The sequence below is a fragment of the Adiantum capillus-veneris genome, chromosome 11 (assembly GCF_014529385.1).
Source record: "Adiantum capillus-veneris isolate H3 chromosome 11, ASM1452938v2, whole genome shotgun sequence".
NCBI lineage: Eukaryota > Viridiplantae > Streptophyta > Polypodiopsida > Polypodiales > Pteridaceae > Adiantum > Adiantum capillus-veneris.
The window spans coordinates 39070191-39094079 of record NC_140941.1 but is presented as its reverse complement, the minus strand read 5'-3'; the positions used below and the strand labels follow the sequence as shown (position 1 = coordinate 39094079).

Below are 23889 nucleotides of genomic sequence, written 5' to 3'. Positions count from 1 at the left end.
ACCCTCCACCCGTGAGAGGTTTCTCTAGACCGCATGCGGTGGTCAAGACTAGGTCCCCAAATCTGAACTCCATACAATAGTGTGGATGGCACCAGCATAGCAAACAACCATAGCTTAGTTTGGGGCTCTTGGAACTGTACTAGTGAACACATCTGCTCCAGACGTGCGAGGGCTGCATATTCTCGTGTAAATCTAGAGGCTGCTGCCTCTCTCATGGAGAAGGAGGGTCCTGTGAAAACAACCCCCAAGTAAGTGTAGTTCTCAGCTAGCTCCACTTCTTCCTCTCCGTATAGAAACGTTGGTGCTGATGCCCTCACCCATTGTGCTGTAGTATTAAAAATCATCACCTTGGTCTTGCTGAGGTTCACAAACAAGTCTCTATCATGTGGGTATCTCTCCAATGTATCCAGCTGGCTCTGTAATCCTTCTAGTGATTCGGAAATGAGCACAAGATCATCTGCATACAACAACAGGGGTATCCAAGTTCCTGATAACAATGCACCTCTGTCTCCATCTCTGTCAGTATAATCTGAAACCGCATCAATATACATGCCAAAAAGAGTCGGAGAGAGTGGGCAGCCCTGTTTCACTCCAATGTTAGAGTCAATAATCTTTGAGAGGCCTTCAGATGTGCGCACTCTACGTGTTACTGTCTCATATAGTGCAAGGATACCCCGTGTAATTTCACTTGGGACACCAAGATCATACAATCTGCGCATCAGCACAAAGGCTTTGCGGAAGTAGACAAAGCAACAATAGATACGTTGCCCACACGCTCGACCCTCCTCGATGATGGCTCAAAGAGTAAATATGTGATCGAGGGTAGCAAAATCTCTTCTGAAGCCAGCTTGCCACGTGCTCTTACACCCTCTCTTTCTGCCCAATCGAACTCATGTTCAAGCACAAAAGCATAAAGCTTAGCCAATATATGGCATATCATGATTGTGCGATAGTTACCAGGTGACGTAGGATCCCCGGTCTTGAATATCGGCACAATGATGTTAGAGCTCCAACTCTCGGGGAAGCCCTCAACCATAGTGGTCTCGTACGGTCCCGTACGTTTTGTACACGTACGATGATGTGCGGTACTAAACGAACTAAAAAATATTAAGATGTACGATGACGTTACGTACGTTCAAAATAAAAAAACAAAGAATTATTACGTCTAAGGCTCAGGCCCTTGGGTTTAAACTTTACACTTAAAGAAACTTGACATTATGAGATCTTCAATGGGAGCTTGAGAGGGAGAGACCCAATGGAGAGAAGATGGAGAGGCAAGACTCTAGTCTCTAGAGCTTGTCACTTGAGAGCTAGAACATGGGAGCATTGAGCAGTGAGAGCAATGAGCATTGAGAGCTTGAGAGCAATGAGCATTGAGAGCTTGGAAGTGTTGGAGAACAAGATGGAGAGGCATTGCTTAAATAGGAAGAGGCTAGAGCATGAGAGAGAGAGAGTTGTGCTGCTCAATGTAATCCATTCACAATTGTGAATTTTGCCCAACAAAAAAAAACGTACAAACGTACGGGACGGTACGTGACCCGCAGTACGGAACGAGACGTTCCGTACGTCGTACGAAAACTACCCTGCCCTCAACTACGGCTTTAGGAAGTCTACAAAGGTTGGCGACCTTTGCCCCTAGATTGCTTTAGCAGGTGCTCTCTCTTGTAATATCTTGAAGGCTCCCTTCTCTGGTGCACAAATTGTTAAGCTACATCAGCTCATATATGCTATATAGCTCCGATTGCCACTTATGTCATCTAATCAAAGAAGAGATTGAAAAACTAAAGGAAGCCGAATTCATTTATGAAATTGAACACACTGATTGGGTGTCTCCAATTGTGGTAGTACCTAAGAAGAATGGGAAATTATGAGTGTGTGTTAATCTCAAAAAAGTGAATGCAGCTACCATTAGAGACAACTTTTCTCTTCCGATAACTGAGCATGTTTTAGAAAGAGTGGAAGGAAAAGAAGCTTACAGCTTCTTAGATGGCTTTTCGGGATACAATCAACTTTTGGTTGACACAAAAGATCAACATAAAACTGCTTTTGCAACAGAATGGGGTATATTTGCCTATCGGGTTATGCCGTTTGGGTTAACTAATGCTCCAACCACATTTCAGAGATTGATAAGCCATGCGTTCAAAGAGTACCTTCGAAAATTCTTGGAAGTATACATGGATGATCTATGTGTACATTCGTCAATCCAGGCTAATCATTTTGAACACCTCAAAAAGGTATTCGAGAAATGTAGACTTTACAGGATTTGCTTAAACCCTGAAAAGTGCACATTTATGGGAAGACAAGGGAAAATCCTTGGACATATAGTGTCTAAAAATGGCATAGCTACCGATATTGAAAAGATTCATGTTATTGCTGATTTGCCTAGACCAACAACAGTCAAGGGGGTACAAGCCTTCATGGGACATTGTGGATATTACTGACGGTTCATCTACATGTACGCTATAATTGCAAAACCCATGTATAGCTTGATTACACACTTTGAATGGACCGAGGCATCTAAAGAATCCTTCATGAAGCTTAAGAAAGCTCTCACCTCAACTCCAATATTGAAAGCACCAGATTGGGATAAAGTATTCCACGTACATGTAGATGCTTCAAACTTTGCTATTGGTTGTATACTAGCCCAACCAGGAGATGGGAAAATTGACTTTCCTATTTCTTATGCTAGCCGACAATTCAATATGGAAGAAAAGAATTACACCACCACTGAAAGAGAAGGAATAAGAATGATCTATGCCGTTAAAAAGCATAGACATTACATATTAGCCAACAAGTTTGTGTGTTTTGTGGACGACCAAGCCTTGTTATACTTGGTCAACAAACCATGCAGCACAGGGAGAATAGTGAGATGGTTCATCATTCTTCTCGAATTTGATTTCACTGTGGTTGTAAAAAAAGGCACTACACATCAACGAGCAGATCATTTGTCAAGGGTCGTTTCAGGGGAATCACCTAAAGGGGTAGATGATGATCTACCATATGCCTCCATGGAAATGATACCTAGATGGTCGGAAAAAATTGTGTCATTGATGACAATAGCTCAGTGGATTCACCACTTCCTATCACAATTGATTTAATCGAGCAATCGACTATGTATCAATTACTAGCTGGGAGGCTATATAAAAGAAATCGAGACGGGATATTGCTTTTATGTAGTAACCCTGAAGAAAAGGAAAATTGCCTAAGTCAAGCACATGTTACCATAGTAGAACTTCACTTTGCGGAAGATCAAACTATGCAACGAATCTTAAGACTTGGAGTATTTTGGCCGACTATGAGGAGAGATGTTAGATCTTTTGTAAAAGATTGCCCTCAGTGTCAAAAACAACGGCCCATTCCTCATGAAACATTGTTTCAAATGTCACCTCTTCCTAACTGGAGTAACTATATGGTTACTTACTTATCGAGTCAAACATTTCTTGAGGATATGAGCAAACGCTGTCAAAGAGCAATTGAAACGGAAGCAAGAGACTATGCTCTCATTAGGAACCCATTGTATCGAAGATGTAAAGATCAACATTTGCGTCTTTGTGCAAATGAAAACGAGTATATTCCGATTATAGAACAAGCACATGCTGGATTAGCCGGAGGTCACTTTTCTAGTGAGACCACCGCAAGAGCAATCTTGATGGCAGACATGTGGTGGCCAACACTTTTTGCAGATGCCAAAGAATATGTTCGAAGGTGTGATGCTTGTCAACGAGCAAAGATGCCAACACGAGTAGACAGCATGCCCTTAAGACCAATGATGGGGGCTCGAGCCTTCGCAAAATGGGATATAGATTTTGTTGGACCGGTACAGCTACCTGCTTATAGAACCCAAGCTCAATATATCATTGTAGCTACGGACTATTTGACCAAGTGGACCGAGGCTAAAGCAACCCAAAAGAATGATGCCAGAACCAGTGCTGCATTCTTATATGAGTATGTATTCGTAAGGTATGGGCTGCCAATAGAGATTATCATTGATCGGGGAACTCATTTCCTCAACGAGGTAATAGAGTATTTGCTTAATAAGTTTATGGTTATCCATAACAAATAAGCTCCCTATCACCCACAAGCAAACGGACAAGCTGAGCATACAAATAAAATCCTTAGCTCAGTACTGACCAAAGTGGTTAGTTCAGGAAGGATAGATTGGGAAATGAATCTCCATGCTGCTCTATGGGCTTATCGAGTTTCATTCAAAACAGCTCTAAATGCTACACCCTTTAACCTTGTTTATGGTCTTGATGCCATACTGCCAATAGAGTTTCTATTGCCAACATTAAGGGTAGCACAGACTCTTGAGTGGACTGGACATGAATTGTCAGAAAGACTTGAAGATTTGGAAAAGCTAGATGAGCAAAGGCTATCTGCTGTAGCTCATATCTATGCGCAAAAGCGGGAACAAAAACAATTTTTTGATTCCCACTTAATCACAAAAAATTTCATGAAAGGGGACTTAGTTCTAGTCTATTCCCTTAAACAACACATTCCCAAGTTTAAGAAAAAGGGAAATGGAGCATTTATCATTGAAGATGTATCTCCAAGTGGAGCAGTAAAATTGTCCACCCTAGATGGTGAACCAATGGCTAACTGGAGTAGTGGATGTCGTTTAAAGAAATACAATTTGCCACTAACCAATGAATTGCTAGAGAGAATACATGCAGCCAAACAAAGGAAGATCAAGCGACAGCAGGTTATTGATGAAGCCCAAGAGAAAGCTAGACTTCGAGTGCTCAAGCGTAACGCTGCCCTCAAGAAGCAACATATACCAATTCCCATCAACACTTTGGAACTAAATGATCAACAATGGGAATTACCTAAAGACGCAGTTTCAACAGATGACAACTGGTTAGATGGAATGGATCTGCACATCAAAGTACAACTCAATAATCATAGCACCAATGCTTTGGTAGACACAGGAGCTAGAGTGAATGCAGTTAGTTATTCCACATACAGGAAAGTAACAAGTCAAGCATTGACCGCAGGAATAACAACAATCAAAGTATGCAACAAGAATCCAACTCCAACATTGGAGTAGTCAACTTGAACGTGTTAGTACATGGATGTTCATGTTTGCATCAGTTTGTATGCTTGCCAGATGAACACATGAATGACACGATGATTCTTGGCATTCCTTGGATGCGTACATACAAAGCAGTACCAGATTGCGATACAAATCAGCTAAAGCTATCACTTAAAGGAGGGCAACTCATTGTTCCGATTGCACCAAGCAAGGAGGAATGGAAAAGATGCAATCAGAACCCCAATCCACGAAGCAAATCTTGTCCATCTCCTCGACAAACAAATGCTACAAGTAGCATGCAAGGAGTCAGGTAAATTTGGGTACCAAAAGCACAACTTGTGGCTAAACCAAATCAGATCTGGGTGCCTAAAACTTCACCAAAGAAACAGAAAATGGTTCCAAGGATTCGAGCACAGAATCGAGCATCTATGAACAAAGAACCTAACATGAAAAGGGTTTGGAAGGAAAAGGAACACTTATCTTCTCCACACACCGTGAAACCAATCAATCAGTGGCGAGTTAAGTCGCAACAGGCTCTCAAACACCATGCACCAAGCAGACCGAGCTACCAATGGTGAGAAAAAGTTCGACAACCGTCTAATGTGCTACCAACAGCTTAAGCAATCAGCGTGCTTAAACACCCTGATGGTACTATCAAACAGAGAGCACAAAAGCTACAAGATTTGCTCTTTGGAAGACATCAGCAACAAACCTCGACATCGGAAACCCTTGAGTTATTTACTCAAGACTCAGCTCCTGCACAACATATTGAGTTGAATTGCATTGATCTTCATATCATGGTAGAGCCAATCACGGCCATGCATAAACACAAATGTTCAATTCATGCACGCAGTCGTCCCGGAGAACGCCATCTAGGAGGGGTGGAAGGGTACTAAGTACTAACTAATTAAGGGCAATGTTTGAAGAGGGAGGAAAAAGTTCCATGTTAATGTGTGATTTTTTGCAAAATTACCTAATAATGCCCTTATAATTCATCAACAAGGGAAAATTCACTGATAATATCTTTCCGAGGAGTGTAAATAATGTATATACAATCAGAAAATCATAAAAAATAATCCTTTTTTGGGTATTTTTCATCATTTTTGTTGATAAGGAGGCTTAAAAATAAAGAAATCCAACAAAAGACAATAAAACTGTGTTTTTCAAGGGATTTTCCTAATTGTTGGATTTTCACTTTACTTTTTTAGAGTATTTTGTTATTTTCTTTGATTTTTTCAAATAAAAAGGTCAAAAATTAATAATAAATAGCAGGGAAGCTCAGATGGAAAAACGGAAGACACGATTATATATGTCATTGCATAGTGTACTATGAGATACGAGGCCATTTTCATTGTCTATTCAGAGAGGGTTTTGGGCCTCTATCTAGGGTCATGAGTTATGAGGATCAGAGATGTCTTGGATTGTATCTACTTGAGTTACACGAGCATAGAGACACTTTACTGAGGAGAGATGGGGAGAGACAGTCCCAAAGACAGATTACAAATTTCTTTATACTAGATATTGGACACCCAGAGGAGCAGTCACCATTGCAGAGCTCTGCCCGCACTCATACTACCACTACTGGCATTCTCATAGACTGAGCATTGGAGCTAAAGAGATCTAGACGACCGCGATTGAGAAGAAGAGCTACACAGTATTGACGGAGACTACAACAGAGGATTCGAGCCATACTTTCTCGACGTCCAGAGTGCAGATGAGGATGGATCTCTACCATATCCCCCCCCCCCCCCCCCCCCCCCCCCCCCTCTTCTCTCATTGTACTACACATTGTATTGGGCACCTTTTGTATTAGCTGGCACATCCATAGTCCCAGCTTGTAGTAGTTGTATTTTTTGTTGCAGTTCTTTTTGATTCCGGACATGGTATCAGATTCGCTATGTTGTAACAGCTCGGTCTCATAGGTCATTTTGGCCTTTTGAAGACGTTAATATATAATTTCATTTCTGCTGCTAATAGCTTGCTGTCCTCTGTGCGCATCTCATGGGCCATTTATTCTGCATGTTCTCTTTTCCTGAGACCCTTGCATGTTTCAGCCATCCTTGACTTTGGCCATACCCTACCCTGAAGTTGTAGCAACCAATTTACTCACACCAGTGCATACACTGGCTTGCTTTTACCCATATGTTGCTCATTAATAGGTGTAGATTTCATCAGTTCAATATACTCACTGACACAGGCAATGTTGCATTGAACTTAATAGACTAAATATGCAGGAAGGTTTCAAACACTTTCGTAGAGGCCAATATTTTTATGTTTTCTTATTTTATAATTTTGTCTAGTAAAAATCACGGGATTTAAAAAATTGCATGTTGTTTGAGGTATGAGGCTATTGGTAAACTGTTTCATAGAATCATATCATTGGTGTAATGCTTTTCATGTTGATGTGCTTTGCAGTTTTTGCTTGGGGTAGAGGAGACCTTGGCCAACTAGGTGTTGGTGATGAAGCTGATCGAGATTCTCCGACCTTGGTGGAATCTTTTTCGAAGAAAGACATTGTTCATATTGCAGCAAGTGACTTCCACACTGCATTTTTGACAAGTAACATGCAGAAATATCTCCCATGGTTGAAATTGCTTTGTGCTTTCGAGTTCAGAATGTTGAGGAGTGTCTTTCTTGTGTGCATTTTAGTGTGAGGGTGACCTACTGATTGAAATGGAAATGTAGATCCGCATCCTAGAACACTTTCTTATGGGGAAGGTAGCAGTGTATGCAGGAATAGTGGTCACGGTAATGCTTAGGTATCTGAAACTTTACATCCATGAAATAGATACCCTCTGACCTGTTGATGAAAGTTCTTAATGCTACTTTGATGCTGAAAGGTGCTAAGAACGACGTAATAGTCTACTTAGACATTTGGATCAGATGGCTTTGTCCTTCAGGTTGTAATTGAGCACAATTTGAGTGTTTTCAAACCAACTACTACTTGAAATGAAAAAAATTCTACACTTCAATTGTTGTCTTTCATTTTCTCTGCTGTTGAATTTGTTCTTTTCATCTTCAAAAATTTACTTTTGTCTCTCCCAACGAGCAGGTGAAGGAGAGGTATATACTACGGGCAGCAACGAATCAGGTCAGCTAGGCACACACCTTCCAGAAAATCAGCTCTTGCCTGAGCCAGTAGCTGCACTGGACACTCAAATAGTTGTCCATGTTGCTTGTGGTCAAGGTCACACAGTTGCTGTAACAGGTCGTATGGAACTTGCAATGTTGCTTGTATTACCAATTCTTTCATCTAGGAGTACTCTTCTGTGGAGGAGATGTTTGTTTTAGGACAAAGGACTTGCTTACAATTTTGGGCTCAATGATTCATAGTAGAAAGTTACATTACAGATACTGGTGCGCTTGCATCATGGGGTGCAGCAGAATTCGGTCAGCTTGGTCAAAAAGAAGCTGTGGGTGTCTTGAGTGTTTCACATCCACGCATTCTAAAAGGCAGTCGTGAACTCCATTTCGTACGGGCTGCATGTGGAGCAAGTCACACTCTTGCTCTCACAGGTAACCAATACTTTGCTCAATCGGTCTTTTGGCCTTCTGCTATTAGGATGTTCTGATGTTTTAGAAAGCACTGAAAAACAATCAGGAAGCGGAGATGTCTACTCATTTGGTCAAGGAACATTTGGAGCCCTTGGTCATGGGAACACAGAGAGCTGTAGTGTTCCTACCTTTGTCAATGACCTTTGGGGCTTTGGGATTGTGCAGGTAAGTCTTGTGCATACGATAATCGTGTATGCTTGCAGTTTTTTGTTTCCTGTCTTTTCCAAATCTGATACATTATTAGGTGGAGAGCTCAAAGATTGTAGCAGTGCGTATTTTTCAATAATTGGTGGTAGAATTGATAATTGCAGAGTTTCCAAAGGCATTGTTTTAAACCCAGTGAAAGCAGAGTGGAGAAGAAATGTGATTACTAGGCTGAAGAGTCATGATAGGCTTTCTTCTTAGAAACTATATTCCCACAAATAAGCTCAATTTCTATGGTCCTCAGGGTGTCAGTGCACTGAAGGTAGTTGCTTTGTAGAGAGTCAAAATATAGTCTAACCAAGCTTTAAGAGGTTTGGTTCTTTCTTCCACGATTTACCGCCAAAAAATGTGAAGTGTGGAGAAGTTTGGTTGTCATACATCAAGAAACAATTGAAGCTAATACAATAAAAACAGACTTCCCCCTCAATTGATAACCTTTTTTATTCTTATGAACCCTAGTTTCTTTTTTATCACAAGCAAGTAACACAGATTTATTCTTGTGTTGGCGGCCCGGGGGGGGGGGGGGGGAGGTGGGAGAGCACAATGCAAAACGTCACATTTTGCAAAAGGCATTTTATAGTAGCACTATGGAGCACAATGCAAAATATCACATCTTGGAGAAGGCATTGTATAGAACTTTTTGCCTCGGTCATGCAAATGGAGCTTCCCAATGAGTGGTTGGCACACTATGCCTTTGAACTGCTGAAGAAACCTCATAAAGGGAGCTGATCTCTTCAGGTTTGATCTTTTGGATAATTGTGAAAGGTTGAATTTTTTGAAGAAGTTCTCTGATAAAAAAATCAGCATCCATTGGATGATCCAACGGCCTCAATTGCAGTATTGTTGGCATATGCATGCTCCCGCAATGGCATTGCTTTTCAAAATGTGGAGTAGCAGGAGAGAGAAAAGAGACAATGTCATGAGAAAGAGTAGAGAGACAGATTGACGAGAGGCCGGTAAGCCCAGAAACTCCAGATGGCAAACTGTGTGAATGATACAAGACAAATGATAGAGAGTCCATGTAGGCCATATATAGAGTGAGCAACGGAAAGGTCGGTCATATATCTCTGGCAAATGAAAGAAAATAAAGCCCTCATGTTAAGAGTATTCAAAATGCTTTTCAGCAGTCGTTGGGAATCGAAGCTCATAGGGCTCACATGCTTCCTTCTTTCTGTTGCTGTCCACAGCATACATGCCACCGCTGCACACTCCTGCAGTACATTACAACTGTCCCCTCGTGTCTGTTTTTCCTGGTGTCTTTTAGGTTTGAAAATGAGGCCAAACCACAGCTCGGGATCAGACTTCTTAACTCTGTCAGAGAGTTCTTATTGCCAGTTTGATTGGATGCTCTTGATCTCGTAGCTCTATCAGAGATTGGCTTCAACCAACCTGAATCTTCACAGATGGAATCATGGAAGAGCTTATTGCCATTGTGGTGAGTGTTTCATTGTCAGAGGAATATGTCTCTTCCTCCATGTCACGCTCTCCCCTCGATTTTGGTGAAAGGTTGGTTGTCTGGACCTGTGGTATGAAGACTTTGATGAAGCTGGCTTTGAGGACAGATGCAAGGTGCCTCACTTTCCAGTCAAACCCTTTTCTAGAGTTACTAGCAAAGCTCAAGGCACCTGCAGTTTGCAATGATTCTTGGTATTGTACCTAGTCGTCCCTCCCCTTAAATGGGTGCTGGCTTCCTCCATGGACTTTTGAGAGAGCATCCTATCTGTGGGTGAGGGAGCAATTTTCTGTTTATGGGCATGCCAAATCAACACTAAAGATAAAAGCTACGCTGGTGGCGTGTAGTGCCATCTAGGCACACCCTGAACCATGGTGAAGAAAGGCCCTAGGTGCCATAGTTGCAAGAAAGCCTCTGCGGTCGGAGCTGCCCTGAAGTCTCTCAAACTGACCCGAGTGTGTGTATCAGCTCCAACCACAGGTCCCAAACAGTCTCAGCCGGTGGAACAGGCCGAGCCTCGAAGATGCAGAAACAGCGGGCCCACCAAATGAACCAGAGTATCAGGCCGCAAATGAGCTCCCAACATTACTCTCTGTCACTGCATCACTCCTGAGGGATGAGCTCTGTGGCAAGCTGTAATGTAGGTCAACCCTCCTGGGTCACTATCATCTTGCTGGTGGAAGCCAGCTCAAAGTGGAGTGCTGGGCATGTGAGAGTGGACCAAGCTGCAGCACCCCGAGTGTACTGTCGGGCTGTAGAGAGGGCTGGCATCACTGGCATCAGCGGGAGAACCCAAAGCCAAACCTGCTGTGCCATGGACAAACAATGTGGCTGACTCTCCACCGGATGGCCACAGGTCGGTCGCACATGCTACTGAGATGCCCCTGTGTACCAACAAACTCCCAACTGTTGTAGCCTTGTGTGCTACCAGCCACTGAAAAATAGTAACTCTCCTCGGTTGCCTGCTGTCCCATAACCACTCCCAAAAAACTGACAGGAACACAGCGACCCTCCTCTTGCCAGTGAAGTGCAGCAGTTGGATGAGCGTCTCTCTGTGCTGTCAGTATGTGTCACCCCAATCGAGCTATGTACTGGAAAAAGAGAGTCCTTGGATGGTCGGCTGAAGAGAATGTATCCCGCCAGAACCACTCTCCTGGGTCCCACTACACGTGCCAGAGGGCGGCTCTCCCACGCCCAAAGCCGCGAGTGTCTTGACTCAAGGTCTGATGGGTCAGGATTGATGACACAAGTCCTCCCACAAATGCCCACAACTCTAATACTCTGAAACAACACTCTGCAACTTGTGGTGTCTCTACAGAGACTTTGTGAAGCCCCCCACCCCTCCCCCCCCCCTTGAATCTTGAAAAACCTGTCTCCGAGCAAGCCCTAACTGCAATGAGGACCTCCAAGTGCGTGAACGCCCCCATCCACCTGGGAGCTGCGGCCTCTAGAGGGGTGAGCAACTCAGCTGGGATAGCCTCTTTGATATCGTGACACATGCTCTGCACTCCCCTCATGCCTCGTAACTGGAAGCTCTGAACCTCCTCGGGGTGGTCTAAAAACTGTAGCCAGTCACCGAGCGTGTAAGCTGGACCCTCTGCCATGGGACCCCAAGAAACATGAGGCCTGCTGCCCACCAAGTGGCCTCTCTGTGCGCTAACCATGGGGTTCCAAACAAGTGGATGTCTCAAACGCTCCTCCATGTAAGTGGGCTGGTCCTGCTCCAGGCCACTCCTCAGTTGCTCCCTAGACCTAAGCAAACTCGCGGCAAAACGGTCCTCCCAACTCTTGCTCAGCCCGACCCGGCGCATCTTTGTAAAAATCCACCTGATGGACGGGCTCCAAGGGCCGCCCGTATAAGGAACTCGAGTACGAATCTGCTGTAGCAACAGCTCCTTCCAGGGCTGCTCCCTTGGAAGAAGTTCTCTGACCACGAGCTTCCCAAGGAGGGCTTTGCTCTGCTGTGCTGGGTCGATGATCCCTAACCGGAATATCTGATGCTCGATTGAAACCATGGTGCCACTGTCGGAAATGAGCTTTGACCGCTCGGATGGCCAACGGGCTCATCGAGATGACCTTGGCAACCAGCTAGGGAGTCTCAAACTCTATCTGATAGTATCCTCACCCGAGATGCTAGATGTCAATGATCTTCCCCACCTTTGCTAGAAGACGGAGGGCCTGCAGAAGGTCACGTACCTCTCCTCGACTGGGGCGACTACCAATAATCTTGAGAGGTGCTTGAAGGCACTCCACCGCTACTGCGAGGCTCGCTTGCTTTGCTGGTGACAGAGTAAGTCGGATGGTAGGCTCGTTGGGCTTGGATGAGGGGACTTCATTAGAGTCCCTCTCGGACAGAGCTCGAGCCTCCATCAGTGTCTGCTACTACGAAGGAAGGTGAAGAGTGCCTTTCTCCTCTTGAAGCAACCCACGATTGGCGTGCTGACGACGGACAAAAGGATGAGACACCGGCCAAAAAAACAAAAAAAGAGGGCGGAGAGGCGGGCTGATTGAGAGAAGGGGGAGCGAGTGCAAGGAAGCGGCGAGTAGGGTGGGGGAAGGAGGGGCGCAATGGGTGGCTGCGGCCTAGGGACAGGGCGCAGGGGGGGCGGGCAGAGGGCAGCATGCTGCGAGCGAGCAGATGTCGCGCAGGGGGAGCAACGTGCTGGGGCGAGAGGGATGGCAAAGTGCAGGAGGCGCTGGGGTGGGGGGGGCGTGTGCGTGGGAGGCAGCAACGAGCGCTTATTTTTCTAGGAGCCAACATTTATCATGATTGGGCACCTTGTAGACGATTGAGACAGTTTGGGCTGAGGACAACTAGATCTTCTAACCCGGCCCAAAGATACATAGAGACAGGGCATGGGTCAGAGCCTGTATGGGTTACAGAATTCGGGAGAGAGACAATCAATGTGGCAAATAGGTTGACAAAGACAGAGATAGGCATTAGGGCAGTCTATGGGATGACCGGTTATAGACATTGGGGAACAACCCCGTGATAGACCTCTTGATGAGAGTGCCTACAGAGGTTTCTCCGACGCTTGCATTGGTTGTACAATAATCAAAGGCTTTGCCTTGGCCCTTTAGTTACTCCATCGGGGGATCCACTCATGAGATAAGGTAATTTGGAGGGTGGATAGTAGGAAATCAAGGAGCTACACTCTTTACCCCCCACTTTTCTCTCGCCTTCAGATTTCTTTGCACTTGGCTTGTGAGGACCCTTGGAAACGCAGCGTCAAGAGGGTCCCTTATGGATAGACATATTCTCCTTTCATTTTACTTGGATACAAGGGGTGTTCACTATAGGGGACGAGTGAGGCACCTTCAACATTGTCAATGTAGAGATCTAGGAGAGGTGCATCCTTTCTTGGACAGGGAGGTTGACATAGTGGAGAGAATTTAGGCAAGACAAGATCTAGCTTTCGTAAATCATAGTCTTTATGGTTCCTTGACTTTAACAATGTTCCTGCTCTAACAAAGAAACGGAGGTTTATAAGGTCTGGCAGAGGCTAAGTAGAATTGGCTTACGAGACGAATCCATATACACGTATTTGTGGCATCTGGATGTCATAAGAACAACAAAAAAGCATTCACCATAGAGTGGCTGCGGATAGGATTTGTAAATACGATACGTGAAGTACAAGAAACCGTTGTATGGTATTGGACCTCAACTCTCAACCATAGAATCTGTTAAGTATGAATATGTGTAACATGTCTATGCATGTGTGTGTGTGTGTGTATTTAACACTAGTCCTGTAATTGGACATTCAAGTGTCCTGAGACACTAAAGTGTCCTGTTTTCCTACCAAGTTTCAACAATTTACTTGTCAAGCTAGAAATAATTTTTTTACACCTTGCTTCTACCATAGGTTGGTTATGAGGGAAAGAAAACCTTGGATTTTTCTCCATGCCAAGATACAATCCCTATGGAGAGAATTATGGTAAGTTCTAAGCTATAAATTTTAGTAAAATTTCAAGATTTTTTGCCAAAAAAACCATAAAATTTTTATATCTTTTTGTAGAGATGGCCTTTTTTATGTTTATAAAAGTCAAGTGTTAGTACTTAGTGCTACAAAACAATAGAATGCCCTTCAAAGACTAGTTTCCATGTCACATGCAAGTTATAGACATAATTTCATACTTGAGCATTTGCTGAATAAGAGCATAATTTTGGTCTTCCAAAGGTCCCCTCATGGAATTGGGGCTATTCTAGTGTAGTTTGACAACCACAAATGACTTTATATGTTAAAACCAAGAAAGTACGTATTTTTTCGACTCCCTAACTCAATTAAATCTCATTGCTTGAACTCTATTTTGATTTTTTTATTGTGCAAAAACTCTAGAAAATCTTGAGTTCTCCATAATAACATTGAAACCAAGGTTTTAGGCGCCCCAATTGTGTCTATACCATGTACTTTGATACTTTTAGTGGATCTACGTGGAAAGTTTGATATTATTTGAGGTTTTGAATGCTTATTTCTCAAGAATGAAAATGTCAAAGTTTTCTCTTACGCAGTTTTGAATATTTGAAATAATCCAATAATTGTTGCATACCAAAGCCCTTCTCCTTGCCACCTTGAGTCCTCAATGGAGAGGGTAAGCAATGTATCGCTTTCTAAAACTCACAAATTCATCAAAAACATGTTTTTCTTTGTATATGACGATATGCTTGAGATGGCCATAACAAACATGTAGAACTTCCCATTATTTTATATACTCGAAAGTAAAATTTTTTTCACATGAAACTTTCAATTATCTATAGCACAATTGTGAAAAAGTCACGTAAAATTTTCTACAAGGCCGCATCATTTTTTCTTGAGCTTATAAAGTCAATTTCTTCAAAGCATCAATCGCAGTCTTACGAGGGTCAACTTGATGAGTATAGTTAATGATCATGGTAGCTTCTAAAATGCAAGCTTATATTTTTAAAAGACCCTCTAACTGACATATTTAATGATATCAAGAGGGTTTTCTTCAATACACCATCTCATGCAAGTAGCATTTAATTTAAATTTATGAAAAAAGGACACTCGAGTGTCCTGTTTTGGTACCAAACTAGTGTTAAACAGTTATGTGTTCTTCCCCTTGTATATGATCCTTTTGGTGGGTTTTCCTCGCTTCGAGGTTTCCCACTAATAAATTAATCGAACCGATTTACCCAAAAAAATGTGTGTGTGTGTGTGTGTGTGGGTGTGTGTGTGTGGGTCTGTATTGCATGCTGAGGACTTATGGCTTTGTACAAATCCGATCAATTCGGGATTTACATATACGCATAATGCTTCTGCACGCTATCAAGCAAGACTAGATCGGTGGTATCTTCTCAATGCAAATCAGTACAACTCTTTTGTATGTAAAATGTGGATAGATCATTCCATATGTTTATCAAATCATGCTCCATTATGGTTGGAGATGTTGTTTGATATGTCTCGAACTGAGGATGCTTTGCTGTCTCGCCGTTTATTACATGTAAATAGCAGTTACCTATCGCATGAGGTTTTCCGTCAAATGGTTGTCACGGCTATACATCCTCTTTTCATGCATGCGCATGCTGATATTGAATTTGCATGGCATTCTTTTGTGGTACGTATGCAATCTGTTATTCAGGACTTTGGAATATGGTATCTTGGGGATCAAAGAAGAGCATTGGCTTGGGCAAAACAACATCGACAATGTATTATGGAGTCAGATTTTGATAGTTTGTTAGTTCAGTCTGTTCAAGAATTGTTATGTGAGGCAAACCATGTAATTTCATGCAATCAAATGTGTAAAGTTCACAAACGGCAAGTACGATCTAGAGAAAAGCAGATAGCGGACAAAGGTTGTTCATCCAAACAATTTTTTAAAAGTTTGCATGCTTCGCGATAGAGACACTCCATTTCTCGCATCAAAATTTCAGATGGCTCATGGACTTCTTCGAAATCGCAACTGTCCTAGGAATGCGTTCAGCATTATGCTAGATTGTTTGCTGCTATTGCCCCTTTATCTGCTTCAGAATCCTGTGCTAGATTGCAATTTCTAGAAGTCGTTTCCCCGATTATGGATTCTGATGAAGCGAATGCATTGGAACAACCCTTCTCAGATGAAGAGTTGTATCATGCTTTGAAAGCACAAGGGAAGGGGAAAGCTCCAGGATGGGATGGTCTTACTGCTGAATTTTTTCATGCTTTTTGGGATGAACTGAAAGATGCTTTATTGCTCATGATAAACAGTGCATGGCTGGAACAACAGCTTCCATCTTCATGGAAACAAGGTTTGTTGAAATTGCTCCCGAAAAAGCATTTGGCTGAAATCTTTGATGATTGGAGACCAATCACTCTTATGCTAGTCGTATACAAACTTGTTGCCAAGATGCTGGTGCACAGAGTAAGGGAGATTCTTCATCGTGGCCTTCATGTCATCAATATGGATTCATTCCGAGATGTCATATTGTTGATAATATTGCGAATGCTATGTTAGCCATTGAATATGCAAAATATTCCTCTCAGGATGTACTTGTATTGCAGGTAGACATAGCCAAAGCCTTTGATTTGGTTCGCTAGGATTTTATTTCTCAGATTATGTCTAGATTGGGTTTTGGTCCTAAATGGATTAATGTCATTTACTGGCTGTATTCTAAGGCTACGACTCGTGCTATCATTGCGGATGGGCTCTCTGAAACTTGGGAACTGGGTCGTTCTGTTAGACAGGGGTGTCCGTTGAGTGCTTTGCTTTATGCAATTTCCACTCACCCATTGCTTTTATATGTGGACAAGATGGTTGACGCTGGTTTGTTACATGGAGTGCAAATTCCAGGGAGTCCTTTTCTTCCTTAGGCATATGCAGACGACTCTTTTTTTATGCCTAAAAATGATCGTGCGGCTTTGATGAAGATTTTGTCAGATTTTGGGCTGGCAGCTGGTTTGCATATCAACTTCAAAAAGTCCATTTTGTTGCCTTTTAATTCTTGCGACGGACACTCTATTTTATGGCCTGGACAACTGCTGTCAGCACATGATGTGATACGTCACCTTGGTTATCCGATTGGTTGGTTCATTACAGCGACACAACAAATGAAATGGGTGACTGCTAAGCTTGCACAGAAACTGAGATATTGGAAATTGTCCACTTGGCCTCTTCATGTACGATTGCGAATAGTACAATCCGTTGTGATGGCACATGTTCAATTCTATTTGCCGTTGCTGTCTTGGACGCATAAAGACATTTCAGCCTTTATGTCGCAGGCAATGGAATTGTTATGGAAGACACATCCCAAACGCAAAGCTTTACGCTTGTTGAGAATGCAATCTACTTGTACACCAAGATCGCATGGTGGGCTTAATATATTGAACATACATTTCCATCTTTTGGCACGCAAAGCCACACTGCTGGCTAATTTTTTCGCGCAAGTACAACCTTAGTCACGCATGCTAGCTACTATGTGCAGTTCTATGAACACAAAAGCATACGGTAATTGGATCACTGATCAATGGGAAGTTGTATTGGGTCGCTTTGAGGTACCATACCTAGCTGCCCTCACTCTACAAGATTGATATTGGATTGGAAACATGTACTTTCTCAGATTAAGTGGTCCGGGAGATCCTCTTTGAATGGTAACTCATTGCGGAAAGAAAGCCTTCACTGGTTTGCAGTATTTCCTTTTCCCTTGGCAGTTACTCAACCGGTCAAGGCTTACAACTTGATGAAAATGGGTATCAGACGTATTGAGGATGTTGTGGATGAAAATGGTTGTGTGTTATCTTTTCCCCGTGCTTGTCAGACAATTTGGGCATTCACCATCGGCCAATTTAGAGGGACATGTGCTTTGCTTGCTCCTCTTATACCTATACCAATACTCAATGAGGAGGATAGGCTTCAAGATTGGGAACTCATTGGTAATTCCCCAGGTTCCAAACCTGTTTCTATGCATAATTGGACTTCAAGGCAAATTTACAGAGCTATTGTGCCCCCTCCGTGGATACAGTCTCATGGCAATTTGCTTTGGCACATGCATAAGTCAATGCGGTGGTGGAAAATGGTTCTGTCCATCAATTGGAAAAGCAAGCTGCCATTAAAACAGAGTGTTTCTATGGAGATGCATACTTGGCATATTACCGGTGGGTAAGATTTTGGCTTCTCGTCGCATTGCCTCTTCATCTTGCCGAAGATGCTCGAATCGAATGGAATCAGTTCCTCATCTTCCTTGGTTTTGCCCCGACTCTCGGGATTTCTTGCTTGTGCTTTTGTGCGCGTCTGTCGCACGTGTCAATGCGAGGAACTTGCCGATACACTGTGTGCGAGCCACAAATGGCTCCAAGCACGCAACTAGACTAATCTAGCAAGCTCAAGAGAGCAAGGGTGTGTCACTCACCGCTCTACGCTTGCCTTCGTGGAGGATTCCTCGCCGCGAAGGAGCTGCCGCCGTGCTGTCGTCGCAATCATAGTTACCAGGAACGGGAAACCGGAACGGGAACGGGGAACGGGAACGCGGAACAAAATGCCATTCCCTATTACGAGTACTCACGTTTGAAACACGGAACGGGGATTTGGAACGGGAACTTGGAATGGGAACGGGGAACGGAGACCTGAAAAAAGCCATTCCCTGTTACTATGGTCGCAATGCTCGATCACACACACTCTCTCTCTCTCTCTCTCTCTCTCTCTCTCTCACATACACACACACACAAGGAGGTGAAGAAGAAGAAGATGGAGATGGAGATGGAGCAAGAGCACTCTTCTATTGCATAAATGAAAGAATGAATGAATTTTAGGTTTAGTTGACTTTTATATGAGCTCGCTTCATTCACACTTGGGCGCCCATGCTTAGCCAACTAACCCTTGAATGTTCCAGTTAGAGTGCGCCTCTCATTGACGATCACTCTATCCTTTTCCTATTGGACCGACAAGCCCAGTATCTGACTCTACCAAATAAATAGTACCGCATCCGTCGTAGGCGATAGGGTGTCTATGAGCCGCGAGGGTTAACAACTTTCAAGGCAATTGCGTTCGAGGTTTCCTTCTGCTGCATTTGGGAAACTTTTCTGGGTTTTCGGAAAACTCACACTGCAATTGCGTTCGCATGTGATTTTCATGCATTGGGTCAGATTTTGGGCCTCCTCGATTTGGTCCAAAAGAAATGTTACTCTTTTGAATCTCAACAGTTTCAACTCTACGCTCACTTTAGAGGCTCTCTACGGCAATCCTTGTTTGACTGCTGTAGACTAAAAGACATAGACATCACGACTTTGACACTTTTCTATGACTGTTTCTAGTTTGGAAGTTTGCTCCTATATGGAGTGACTTCCTCATTTTCGGTTGTATAGATCTTTATGGTGGGTTTTCCTCGCGTTGAGGCTGCCCACATGTAAATTAATCCAATAGATTTACAAAAAAAAAAGTGTGTGTGGGTCTGTGTGTAAGACTATGCGTGTGGTGAGCCTGCCCTGCTCGAGACTGCCCTTGCGCACGTGTTGATTCTGCCCTTGCACGCCTGCAGTTGCTGCTCCTGTGCGCGACCCTGCTCTGCGAGCTCTCCTGCTGCACGCCTTTGGCTCTGCGCGACCTACCCCAGGTGGCCTCAGACGAGCTGGACAGTACACATAACGTGATGTGAGCAGGTATTGAAAGCGTCTTTACAGGCAAAGTACAGCAGGGCACAGAAGTCACGAACGTGCCGGCCAGATTTGCAATGTCTGTGGTGTGTGGCATCAATGCCGCCTTGCGTGTGTGTGTGTGTGTCTATGTCGGGTGCGTGTCTGTACGCTTGTGGGGGATTTGGGTGTGTGGTGAATCCTTCGGCCTCGTCTGTCGTGCGACTCTATTCTGCACAACATCTACCCTGTGCAGGCCCTTCACAGCGCGTCGGGGGTGGAAGTTTGATTTCGCTTGCACATGGTCCTTCTGTCGTCTTGTGTGCGAGAGAGGGGTGTGTGTTTTTGTACAGCTAGCCGGTGTGTGTGTCTGCCTGTGTATACAGTAGTCATATATCAAAAACTCCCAAAAAAAAGAAGAGAGTGTGTGTGTGAGAGCTTCACATGGATTCGACTGAGAGCTTCACATGCATGCGAATTCCAGTACAGGACCTGATGGACCCGATAGCGCAATATGCCATGAATGCGGTCATTTTGTTTTTCCCTGACAAAATGCCTGTTGCGCAGGATGTCGAACAGTGGGTCGATTTTTTACTCAAACGTTAGGCTGTCCGAGGCGTTCATTTTGGTGCTCGGGGTTTCTATGAGGTATTATTGGCAGATACCGAGGCTAGAAACCTCTTGCTGGAGGTCTCCTCTCTTTTTTGGCACGTAGATGACTCATGTTCTACCTTGGGCACCTACGAAGGACTATCAAAGTCTTATTCGTCACAAATGTCCTGTGTGGGTGGAAATTGTTGATTTTCCCCGCACATGGAGGCATTTTCTTCCATTTTTGGCTGCTCAACATGGCAAGGTCATTTGCCCGCCGAAATTGGATGCGAACACTAACAGGTTTTGCATTTTGTGGGATACGGACAAGCAAACCCCGGATGGAATTATGGTCGATTCAGGGGATCCTTGGGTGGGCAAGCGCCCTTTTAAAGTTAAATGGGGCAAATTTGCTAACTCCTGTTTTCGATGCGGTAAATTCGGTCACATGCAATCTGAATGTCCTGAACCAGTTTTGCAGCCCCCTCTTTCGGCTGTTCCTCCCTCTGCCCTTGGCCCTATAGGCAAATCTGTTGGTGAAGCTAAATCGAATGGAATCCTTGCAATGAAGGTGGCTTCTAATGCAGATAAAGAGAAAAACAAAAATCCACCGTCTGCGGATGTTGGGCATGTAAATGCAGGGAAAGGGAAAAATGTTGCGTCGAATGATGTTGGCTCGTAGGCGATTCCTAAAAAGACAGTAAAAATTCGTACGCCACCTTCATCCCGTAATTATGTTCCTCTGGTCAACACCAATAAGAATGTATCCTTTAAATAGCTTCCCTGCGATGACAATCGCACGTTGATTGACGCTTGGGAAAAGCGATGCAGTCTTATAAGGATGTGCTTTTGGGCGAGGCTTCCACTTCTTAGGCAGTCTCTATGGACAAGTTTCCTGCTTTGACTCAGTGGACGGGTTCTTGCATCGATGTGGTGGATGGAGATGTCCATATGGGCATCTCGACTTGATCCTTCCGTTTTGTGCCGTTGTAAATATGGTTTTAATGCACAGTCGTATTAAATGCATTTCATATAATGTGCGTGGGTTATGTAACCTGGACAAATGGCGACTGACCTTGCACTATGTACATACATGTAAGGCAGATATCGTGGTTTTGCAAGAACATAACCAGCATGACTTTGTTGGTTAGTGTTCTTATTTCGTAGGTTACTTGATTGCATGATTACTCAGGTTTATTGATGTTGGTTCGGCATGAGCTTCAACCAGCTCTCTTGTATAATGATCCGAACGGCCGTTCGATGGTGATTCGATGCTTGTTGAACGGTCAGGTGTATGAATTTGGAGGTGTTTATGTGTATACATCATCTGGACAAAGGGCTGCTCTATGGCGAGACATCTCTTCTCGCTCATGGACCTCAAGTGTATTCCTTGGCGGTGATTTTAATAATACTCCTGAGATGGATGATAGTACCACTGGCAATTCACATATGTTGTTTGCGGAAAGGTAAGAATGGGATAATCTCTTTGCTGTTAATCAGGTGACTGATATATGGTGGCATTTGCATCCAAATGCATCTGGTTTTACTTTTCAGCATGTTGCCCATTCTTCCTATTGAGCGCGGTTGGACAGATGGTATTTGCTTAATTTGCAACAATATGAGGAATTTGTATGTGAGATCAACATCGATTACACCTTGTAGTTATCGGATCATTACCCTGTTTTGTTGGATGTGAGTTTTGGGTAGACTCATTGTGATCGGGCTCTTCCCAGGAAACGTCTGTTACTTGTTAATAATGCTTATCTCATACATGAGGTTTTTCAGGGAATGATCTCTGAGGTTATTCCCCCTTTGCTGGTTCATATGCATCTTGATCTTGATGCGGCTTGGTATTGCTTTGTTATGAGGGTGCAAAGTGTTATTTGTGACTATGGCAAGCATTACATGCAGTGCACTCGAGGGGAAGTCAGAGATGCGAAGCATGCTTGTCAACGATTGCAAGAGTTGGCTGATTTGCGGCTTGTGTCTAATTTTGAGATGTCGGAGCTATGTGAAGCCTGTGTGTGTATTCAACGTAATGATAAGCGAAAGCTTGCTAAATGGCAGATGCGTGCTCGCCAGCAGGCTTTCAAGGACAAAGGATGTGCTTCAATGCAATTTTTAAAGCATTTACATCATTCGAGAATCTCATGTGCAATCAAGCGTGTTATGCTTACCTCGAGTGTTTGGACTTCTTCAAAGCAGGAACTCACGGATGCCATGGTTTTGCATTATCGACAGGTGTTTGCTGCTCCTTCTCAGACATTGTTGGCTGCTTGCCATGCGCGTCGATTGATGCTTTCATTTGTTACTCCGATCATATCCCCGCAAGATGCATGTGGTCTTGAGGACCCCTTCACTGCTTCAGAATTGCATAGTGCGTTGCTTGCTTTGGGCCGCTGGCGGTCTACCGGCTGGGATGGGCTTTCTGTGGAATTTTTCCTCTCCTTCTGGGAGGATTTTGAGCATCCACTGCTTTACATGATTAATGGGCAATGGGAGAAACAAGATTTGCCGATATCTTGGAAAGAAGGTTTACTTAAATTGCTGCCTAAGCGTCCGATTGGCGATTCTCTCATTGGCGTCCGATTACTTTGATGCCGGTGGTTTATAAGATATTGGCTAAGATGTTGGTGCACCGCATTAAGGACCATCTTTTTGCAGGACTCCATCAGGCTCAATACGGTTTCAGCTAATGTTTTGATTGGCATGGAGTACGCTAAGTACACTCAACCGGATGTGTTGGTTATGCAAGTTGACATTGAAAAGGCCTTTGACACTGTACAGTGGGACTTCATTGCCGCCACCATGGCGTGTTTAGGGTTTGGTCCTAAATTCGCCAATGTGGTTTATTTTTTGTATGCATGTAGCACGTCTTCAGGGATATTAGAAGGTGAATTAACCGAATCTTGGCCTCTTGGTTGTTCGGTCAGGCAGGGATGCCCCCTTAGTGCTTTGTTGTATGCTGTTGCTACTCACCCGTTGTTGACTTATCTTGATCACTTGACCTCTGTTCAGAGTCTACATGGTCTGCGGGGTTACCTTCTGGTCGTACATTCATTCGACAGGCTTACGCTGATGATTCGTTGTATATGCCTCGTAATCAGCAGGAGGATGTCAAGGTGATTATGGAAGCCTTGGACCTGTTTGGCATTGCGGCTGGGCTTAAAGTCAACTTTTGTAAATCGAAGCTTCTGCCTCTCCGTTCTTGTGATTGGCATAGTATGTTGTGGCCAGGTGAGATTGTGTCTTGAAATGTGATCACTAGGCATTTGGGTTATCCAATTGGATGGAATGTTACTCACTCTCAGAAAGTCGATTGGGTTATGCAACGCTTGAATGTCAAATTGCATTACTAGAAGCTTTCTACTTGGCCCTTGCATGCTCGTCTGTGAATTGTTCAGAGTATCCTGTTGGCATATGTTCAGTTCTTTTTGCCACTGATGCATTGGCCCCACCGATGTCTTGATTCTCTTATGTCAGACATTATGTCC

General features: G+C 43.7%; 1 protein-coding gene and 1 pseudogene across 3 annotated transcripts in view; both read left to right on the top strand.

Annotated features, from left to right (window-relative positions):
- LOC147447124 (uncharacterized) overlaps nt 1-23889 on the top strand; it is a 326621-nt gene that overhangs the window by 67706 nt on the left and 235026 nt on the right. For 2 of the 3 annotated variants that reach the window (XM_086523017.1, XM_086523015.1), the window contains exons 2-6: nt 7448-7591; nt 8085-8240; nt 8384-8548; nt 8634-8752; nt 14108-14179. In XM_086523017.1, coding sequence (XP_086379143.1) covers nt 7448-7591; nt 8085-8240; nt 8384-8548; nt 8634-8752; nt 14108-14179 — 656 coding nt within the window. The remainder of the gene's footprint in view (nt 1-7447; nt 7592-8084; nt 8241-8383; nt 8549-8633; nt 8753-14107; nt 14180-23889) is intronic. The other variant, XM_086523016.1, reaches the window with a different exon arrangement.
- On the top strand, nt 17666-20410 carry LOC147447126 (uncharacterized; annotated as a pseudogene).